Source organism: Urocampus carinirostris, chromosome 1 (genome assembly GCF_059441175.1).
Source record: "Urocampus carinirostris isolate Australia breed hairy pipefish chromosome 1, RoL_Ucar_1.0, whole genome shotgun sequence".
Classification (NCBI taxonomy): Eukaryota; Metazoa; Chordata; class Actinopteri; order Syngnathiformes; family Syngnathidae; genus Urocampus; species Urocampus carinirostris.
The window spans coordinates 31,271,423-31,281,201 of record NC_142349.1 but is presented as its reverse complement, the minus strand read 5'-3'; the positions used below and the strand labels follow the sequence as shown (position 1 = coordinate 31,281,201).

Here is a 9,779-nt window from a genome sequence, read left to right as displayed (position 1 = left end):
ACGGGATAAACATATAGACGTTTTACTTTACAGTACTTACTGTTGACAGTCAAAGCTGGTTTGTGGTCACATGATCATTCCTATAGATCAGTGGTATGGAATCATTAAGCTTCTAAATGTTTACAGATGAATGAGGCTTCACCCGTGCATTGTTTGTCTCACACACAAAGGACATAATTCCCCCTCTCCCACAAAACCGGCAAACTATGTGGTGTCACTGCATAGTGACATTGGCTCTTTTTTCCCCCCACAGCCTTTTTATTTGTTTATCGCTGTTTCATTGTGTAGCCTACTCTTAAGGAGCTACCAGCTGGAGCGGTAGATCCAAAACGGATAAATCTATCTTTAATCAAGAGCTGTTGAGCAGTGTCACATGAAGGAGACTTTTGCTAATGTTCCATGTCTGGACATGAACTTGCTGGAAAGTTATATTGGCCGAAAAACACCTGAAGCTCTTTTGTTTTGGATGAGGGGCGCTGCCGACTCAGAAGACACAAAGATGGAAGAACTAAACTGCTTTGGGAGTGATTCATTGGCCAACAAATTGCGCTACCTTAAACAAGAGATGGTAAGGAAGATTACTTGACCTGAATATACCAAAATGAAAACAAAATAAACTGGATAGCTGCGGTTTGAGTAAAACATTATCTACACTACACAATGATATTATCAATGACTTTAATGACAATTTTGATTCAAATTCTAATACCTGCATATCTGCAATTCAACTGGACAGTATTTCCAGCAAAAATAGACATATGTCAACAGAATGGGAAATGAGTTTTTTTTTTCTAATGTAGTTCAGAATAGTACAAGAAGAACAAGATGTGTTTTGTTAAATTGACCTGTAGTTTTATACTTGGTTCTGCTGTTTTTCTTTTTGGGTTGTACATTGTTGTTTTAAATTGTAAACTAAAAAGCAAAATACTTGCATGAAAAGGTACTTGCGTAATCCCCAAACCCAGTTTACTGTTATCAAACAAGTAAATATAGGACCGTCATAAACCTGCTAAATAAATAACAAAAAAAACTTAAGGTGACAAAAACAATTGTACAAATGTTACAGTAACCGTATGGGTCATCGGTTCACCAATGAGGACGCAATTCTGGACAGCCTTCTCCACTGTTGACGGTCCCTGGCCTGTTCTTGGGCCGTGGCAAAGTTGGCAGCAGTCCATTCCTTTTTTTTGTCGGCCAAGTCCTTTTTCAGTCCTTCTCTCCTCCTACATACTTGGACTGTGCTCTGGAGAGTTATCTTGGTCGGTCCTGATGATCTTGTGACGTGACCATACCATTGAAGTGTCCGTCTGCACACAGTTGACAACAGTTCTTTGTAGGGTCCAATGTGTACACCATTTCGTTTGTCTCATGGGCACAAGTTATGCTTGGAAGTTTCCTGTTGCATCGCATCTCCATGGCCTGGATTTTATTTTCTAGTTTTTCTATGGGAGTCCCTGTCTCACAAGCTTAGAGGAAGATGGAAGTAACCAGCGCTTGAATAAAAATGATCTTTGATTTCACTGCTTTGTTCTTGTCCCTCGAGATGGGTTTAATCCTGGCAAGTGCGGCTGTGGTTTGAGCTTTCCTGGCCCTGATTTCTTGTTCTGACCCATCTTCTGAAACGACAGCTCCAAGATTTTTCAATTTGGTGACAGGTTCTAGCTCTCTGTGGTTTATGGTGATGTTTGTGGTGATACCTTGGGCATTGTTGGACATTGTTTTTGTTTTTTTTCTGTGCTAATTTCCATCCCATACTGGCTTGATACCTTGTCCAGGCGTTTGACCAGATTTCCCAGTTCCTGTTCGTCCCCAGCCAATCCGGCAATATAATCAGCAAAACGCAGGTTAGTGATGTTGAGTACCCAAAACTGACTGTACCTTCATGTTGCTCAAGAGATTCAGACATGATCCTCTCCAGGATGATGTTGAACAAAGTTGGAAAGAGAATGCAGCCTTGTCTCACACCAACTGTGGTGATAAACCAGGCTCCAGTAGTACCATTGGTCAGTATCACATTGTTGGCATTGGCATACAGTTGTTCAATGGTCTGAACTAGTTTCTGGCCCAAGTTATACTTACGAGTGGTGGCCCATAAAGCGGCTTGCCATACAATGTCAATTGCCTTCTTGAATTCAACAAAAACATGATAAAGATTTCTTTAGTTTTATTGAAACTTTTCACATAGAATGCACAGTTCAAAAAAGCGTTTCTTTTTCTCCTTGAAACATGCCTGTTTTTAGGCTAGGATGTTTTCAACCTGTGCTTTTCGTCGGTTCAGTTCAGACTTTCCATTCTTCAGCAAGTTAGTTGCTGCTTCTACGTCTTATCTAAAGATTGGAGAGTCATAATTTTCCCCAGGGCCGAATTCTTAAGGACCCTAGGGTCTCCCTGCGTCGGGTGGTTGTAGAGTTTGGAGCAGTATTCTGTCCATCTGTTAATGAGGTATTTTCAGTTAACTTCACCTAAACTGCCTCATCCTGAATGCTGCTGACTTTTGCCCATTTTGTTTGTGTGAGGTATTTTAAGATCCGGAAGGCTTTCTTTGAATTGTTCTCGTTGAGATACTCTCCTTTGCTTCTCTTGAGCTTTTGTGAATTTTCTTGTTGGCTGCTTTATATTTGATTGCTCCTCCAAGGCTGTTTCTTTTCTTCTTTGGTTCTCGCCTCAGGTCACAATTTTAGAGACTTTCGTTTGTAACCCACGGCTTCATCCTCTTTCGTGTTTTCCTACAATTTCGTTTGCTTCTTCAGTAATCATCTCCTAGAACTTGGTGGGCAGGGTTTCGACATCTTAGTCTAATGCGAGCAAAGAAGCAAACTTCCTGCCGATAAATGCCTGGCAGCTCTCGACAACCGGTGGATCTTTCAGTTGCTCAAGGTCAAACTTGATCCGCATGTTCTGTGACTACTTGACTTTCTGGAGGCAACTGCGGAAGTTCATCATGACCAGGTCGTGATCGTTACCCACATTGGTTCCTTGGACATGTGTGCATGCTTGCTTTATTGATTCCACTTTTGAAACATTGTGGAATGGTGATGTAGTCAACCTAACTATAGTGGATTCCATCTGGATGGTGCCATGTCCATTTTCTGGAGTTTTTGTGGTTGCTAAAAGTGTTTGCCAGCACCGAGTTGCTGTATGTAGTTAGTTAAAGAAGCTATTATCCTCTATCATTGGTTTGTAGATTAGAGCTTGTTCCACATGTTTTCTTCCAGTCTCTATGAGCATTCACACCAATTTGTGCATTCCGGTTGCCTGGCAGGATGATATCTTATTTGGTGCTTTGTCTTTGAAGTTTTGAACGTGGACATAAAAGTTTCCATTTTTTTCGTCACTGTGTTCTAAGGTTGGTGCACAGGCCTGGATGACTGTGGTGTTGAACGGCGAGGCACTGAGGCGTATTGTGATTTGCCTGCTTGAGATTGGGCGACATCCAATACAGAAGCCTTGATGTTTTCGTGCATCGAGAATCCCACACTGCATGTGCTTGTTAGCTTCTCCACTATAGTAGAAAACATGGCCCACATAAGTTGTCATCTCTGTAAAGTTGTATCTGGTCTCACAAGAGTATCTTTCCATCTCTCAGATGAGTTATTTAAGCTTCAGTTTATTCTAGGTGCGGACGTTCCATGTGCCAGTGGTAAATGTGTTCTGACCACGCAATCTAGGTGTCTTCTTACCAGCCAAACACTTGGTATCATCTTCGACTGGTAGTTACCGGAAGGAGCAGTCCTTTTTGTCCTGGGCGACGACCGAGCCGGTATTAAGAGTGAGTTGTTGTCCATCATGTAGCATGTCTTGGGCACGTACAGCCTGGCGGCGCTCATCTCTCTCCAGACCGTATTTTAGGGGTTGAGGTTTGCTCCTCACGTGAAACAGATAGCACTGGTTCCCATGGTTACAAGTAGCAGGAGAAGCCTCCTGACTACCCATACATCATACTCACAAAAATAACACAAACTACCACCACACAAATGTTCTCCATATTTGGATAACCATTGAGTACTATAAACGTATATGATTAACACAAACGTTTTTTTATACTTACCAGAACGATTTTCTTCTCGGAATATATTAGCAGTAGCTTAACATTAACTTAGCGTTAACATTAGGCCATCTTTAGCTTAGCAGACGTGCACCCTTGCATAAACATATTAAAGTAACACAAAGTAGCCCAACACAAAACATTTTCCAATCTTGCAAATACGATAGTCTAAACAGAAAATCTGACGTTAGTTTAACCACATTAGCATGGCAATCACGTAGCACTAGCTTAGCATAGCGATCAATGAGCACTAGCTTAGCTCGACGTTAGCTTAGTGTTACCCACAAACTATTGTGTAAAAACAAAAACAAAAAAGTAACTCAAACTTACACAGAAAAAAATGTCCTCCATATAGGTGAACGTGTTATGGAAGGATACGCGAAAGGAGACTCGGTGGACGTAGCGCTAGCTTAGCATAGTTATCACGTAGCTGTAGATCTCATTTTGTAGTTAAATTATTCTGTAGTTCAAGTCAAATCATGTCAAGTTTTATGTACGAACTAGACAGTTGAACATGCTTATTTCTGGCAACAGGACACATTTAGGATTCTATTAATCTCCCAAAAGATTCCAGGTCATGTAGAAACAAAGCAGCCCCAGAATGTCCAACAATCTTATACTAAATTATACGATATAACATTATATTATACCAGTGGAGTGCCGAGAATTTTGCCCTTGGGCCTTCATTCCAGTCTGAATTAGTGATGTGCTGTTAGAGAATTGACCGGCTCAATTTTTTTCAGGGATTCTGTGTCGTTCACTTCGTATTTGTTGAGCTTAAAATGCCATTAAATGTGTGAAGCAAAAACACAACTCATAAAGCCATTGGTGCCCTTTCTTTAACTTTAATCTGCACCCCATTTAGTCCAGAAGACATGAAAGTTGCAACGCCATAACACTCTACCACATCTTTACCCAGACATTCAAATGTGATGTGTGACATAACCCATACCCAGTGCAAGCTGCAGTTACTCACGTCTGTTGTCTCATCCACCATAACAGAGGTCAGAATCAGAATCAGAATCAGATCTACTTTATTGTCATTCTAGTACACGTGTATACAGAACGAAATGTCGATACATCTGACCCGCACAGTTTCCTCGAATGTACAGATATAAGTAAAAGTTGTATTGTATTATGGCTACGTATAGTATTTTACCATAGTGCCGATAGTGCAAGAGGAGTAGCTAACCAGATGTGCAAAATGGGCATTCAGGTTAACAAGTCAGGTAAACAGTAACATTAACACTCCAGTAAAAACTTTATTAGTAAACAAGTGTCATGTGGTAACGTAAATCTGTGTCGATCTCAGCAGATAAGGACCAGGCTGAAAGTGGCGGACAAAACATATTCCTGTTGCGATTTTTTAAACCATGTTTAGCTTTTCTCATATAGGTCCATCTGGAAAACTGCTTTGACAGTATATCTGCGTCCATTCATTTCCCCCTTTCAGCCTATGTGGGTTGACACTATTGAATCAACACAATACACTGTATTTGCTTGTGCAGCAGGTTAACAGTGGGCTGTTGGTACAATTGTTTTGATGAATTACCGCCCCCTAGCTTTTTGAAAGCGATAACGTTTCTCCAGGCATTCATGCAGGGCTAAATTAAATAATTCACTAAAGCAACAGCAGTATCACACCTATGCTGGGCTGCTTATAAAACATTAAAGGCATCTAGTCAGATTCCTGAGCCTCGCAACAAGGGGGACTTTAAGGGAAGTGCAAAAATGATGTGGCATCTCTGAGGTGAAGAAGAAGAATCGGCCAAGCTCCAGTGAACGAAGAGGCTTCCCACATGGGCGTCTAGGGCTATTGAGGATTATCCTCAGGTGCCTCGAGTTACTCAACAACAACAGCAGCGGCCTGCCACGACCCCTGCCACACACTACCTGCAGAAGACAGAGAGAGAGAGAGAGAGAGAGAGAATAACAAAACCCCAAAACATAAGTAATAATAATAATAATAATAATGATAATAATAATAATAACAATCCTAAATCCACTGTGTAATCAATGGACCACTAGGGGATCCAGATCAGCGTTTCTCAACTGGTTCGACTACAGGACCCACCATCCCAACCTACTTACAGTCACAACCAAAATCAAGAAAAAAAATCTCTAATTCATTGACTAAAAAAACCTGTAGCCTAAATAAGATATATATTTTAGTTTATTTAAAAAAAAAAAATAAAAACAGCCAAACAAAAACAACTTTAAGTAATAATACTCCTTTCAAATGGACAGTGTGTATTATTTAGCGCCTTGTATTGGGATAAAAAACTGCACTTTTTTCAAGAATAAGCCAGAATGCATGTAATACATATGAATATGCTTTTTTAAAATTCTCAGGTTGAAAAATTGGCATTAATTTGACATAACATGAGGCTCACAGGGAGCTAACATAATTGTCGGCCATCTTGCTGTAGTATAGTATAGTATAGTATAGTATAGTATAGTATAGTATAGTATAGTATAGTATAGTATAGTATAGTATAGTATAGTATAGTATAGTCAAGACAATTTAAGAAGAAAGTAAATTATTTTGCTTGGCAATGTGTTTTGGTGCACTTTAGGGAAAAAGCAATTCAAAAATTAATAAAAATAGTACACAACAAGTTTTCTTTCACAGTGTACGGCTCGTTTGTCTTTAACTTCAGTGTTGACTGTGTCTTCAGCTGTGGATGCGCTCAACAGATGTGAAAATCTTACATCAGTTGGTTGCCGTGCACGAAGGCATCGAATCCATGCGTTGGCTCATGGAGCGCGACACCTTGGCCAGTCGGGACAGTAGCCTAACAGGAAGTCTAAGCAGCCTGCTGACAGTCGAGGATCTTGCACACTCGTTGCCTTCATGCAGGTGCCGTCTTTGACAACATTGATTTACTTTAATTGAATATGAGACTTAACAACCGATTTGCCTTATGTGTGTAGTGAAAAATCATCCTATGATACACTGCACCCTAGCAGTGACTGTCCACTTCAAAGGAGATGTGTTGAAACTTCAAGTCAAGAGTCTTGTTCATCCGCAAACTGTCTGGCTTGGACCGACTTTGTGGGTGCTGACCCTTCCAACAATGTTGCGAGAGGATCAAACAGCGTTGACCTTAATGAAACGTCGCAAGAGGCAAAACAACGAAATCAGGGCTATCTCACAGAAGAGGAGAAGAAAACGGCTGCAGCATTGTTTGGGTATGATGCTAGATGGTGCTGGATAGAGTCCCAGGATGATGTGACATTTTTATGATTCTGAATTAGAGGTGCTGGAATACACGTCTTGAATCTGAGGCTATATTTCCAACTGAATAATGCAAGTGATATTGAAGTGAATGAATCATTACTTTTGAAAGCAGTAAGTTTTCTCATATGTTTTTTAAGGTAATGTATCTGGCAGTAAAAATATTTTTAAGTTTCTTTTTTTGTTGTAAAATAGAAATATGAAAGCCACAAATGGTGTGATGCATATTGTACGATATGATACTCCAAACTTGGAACAAAATAGTTTTCCCTTAGTGATTTAGGATGCAGTATGTGTATTTTCACACACTGCTGCACAGGCTATCTCTGAAGAGTGGGATGACGTTTTAAACCAAAAATCAACGACGACCAGATGATGAGGGTGCTGTATCTGAGTCAGGACAGGAGGCTTCTTCTGATACTGGCAACCATGGAAACCAATACTATCCGTTTCATTCAGGGGGAGCAAACCTCTACCAATAGAATTGGCCTGGAGAGGGATGGGCACTGCCAGGCTGTACTTGCCCAAGACACACCACAAGAAGGGCTATCCCGTCGACCATGGGGTTAAGGGATTCGTGAACAAAAAATAATTGAAATGAGCAAATTTACCTTATTTGATTTCATTTCGTTATGAAGTGTAATCCTTGATAGGATCTCTGCATAATGGTTCGACTTCTTTGACCAAAAATGACATTTCCCACAATGCCCATCGACTACGATACTTACGAATTGATGGCTTGGCGCTACAATGCAGTTTTTCCATAACAATGCCTAACAGGTGGGATTAAGTGATTATCTCAAAAATGTCCAAGAAGATTTTCTTATAAGTAGTTAATAACATATAAATATATATATATGTATAGCTATATTTTTTTCAATGCAACTTTAATATTTGTGACTTAAATGAGTAATTACTTTATTGTTTTTTTCACAAGAAGGAGTATTTACATTTTTAAGTTGCATCAGGCCCAATGAGGACAGCCAATTTCACTGATGTGGCCCTACGGGGGAAATTAGTTTGACACGCCTGATGCATTGCATTTTGTATGTGACAATCAAAATTTGCAACAAAATATTTTTTCACAGTGATTTATGATGTAGTATCAGTGTTGTTGCACACATTCTGCTGCCCATAAATGCAGAGAGCGGGAGGACGCTTTACAACAAAAAACAACGGCAACCAGATGATTAAAGTGCTTTAACTGAGTCAGGTCTTGAGCTTCCTACTTCTACTGGTAACCATGGAACCATGGAATTTTTACTGCGTTCAACAACCCCCCATTCTTTTAGTAAATTAATAGTAATAAAAATGATGTGCACAATTTGAGTTCAATTCATTTGATCACTTTTGCATTACAATCTCAAATGGATACATTTATAAAACATACATTATTACAATGTTTCCCTGTATTACCTCATGAGAAGATTTTGTTTTGTTTGTTTGTCTTTTTATTTAGACACAGCACAAAACGGACCTCAAGCACTAATTCACAAAAGGAAACAACAACATATTTGCACACAAACACATGTACAGTACAATGATATAATTTATAAACATAAGAGAGTAGCGAGTAAGAGAGTAGTTTGAAGCAGAAGGTTTTACTTGCCTACTTCATTCCACTTTTGTTCTGAAGTGAACAGCATTCCCTAACCTGAAAAGACAGAAATACCAAAGGTTACATGCACAAAAACATGAAACGTTTCTGCACAAGTTCTGGAAATTTAAGGACTTGCCAAAGAAAATTGTCAAAATGATTGGCCCACAGATTGGGGTCAAACCTTTTCCAATATACCTGTATAAAAAGAAAAAAGATAATCCGTTGCCACCTACTGAGATAGATGCATGTTACAGGATGACCACTGGAAGCAAGCAACTAAACAATGCTATGCCTTTTTGCTCAAATAAAATTGGACAAAATGTCTTGCGGCAAAGATCAGATTCATGCAAGAACTGGTTACTTCCATCTTCCTCTATGGTTGCGAGACATAAACTCCCACAGCAGAGCTGGAAAGAAAAATCCAGGCCATGAAGATACAACGTTACAGGAATCTTTTACGCATCAGCTACATAGCCAATGTAATAAGCGAAAAAGTGCGCAGAGGGCACATTGGACCCTATGAAGAATTGTTGTCTGCAGTGGTACGTTTTCATCACAACCACTGGGACTGGCCAAGATCAAGGGACGGGAGGAGAGGAAAACAGGAAAAAGTACTGGGCCAACAACCTCAAGGAATGGATTGGTGCAAACTTTGCCACCACCCAAACTCAGGCCAGGAAGCTTCAGCAGTGGAGAAAGCTGTCCAGAGTTGCGTCCTCAGTGGTTCCCCGACGACTCAGGCGGTTAAGTGATCCATGAACTGCGAACCAGCGGCATACTCGCTAAGCTGTCTCGGCACTCGTTTTCCCCGCCCCAATGGTCGAAAATCACCGCACTAGATTATCTTTTGATTTAGAATTTTCAAGAAGTACTAAACATACTGTGCGATTGTTGTG

General features: G+C 40.1%; 1 protein-coding gene across 1 annotated transcript; it reads left to right on the top strand.

Moving 5' to 3' along the window:
• The first annotated feature begins 373 nt into the window (after positions 1-373).
• LOC148374299 (uncharacterized) lies at positions 374-9,642 on the top strand. Its single transcript, XM_088339016.1, has 4 exons — positions 374-568; positions 6,724-6,905; positions 6,980-7,172; positions 9,424-9,642. The coding sequence occupies exons 1-4, from the start codon at positions 374-376 to the stop codon at positions 9,640-9,642; spliced, it is 789 nt and encodes a 262-aa protein (XP_088195142.1).
• Positions 9,643-9,779: the final 137 nt, after the last annotated feature.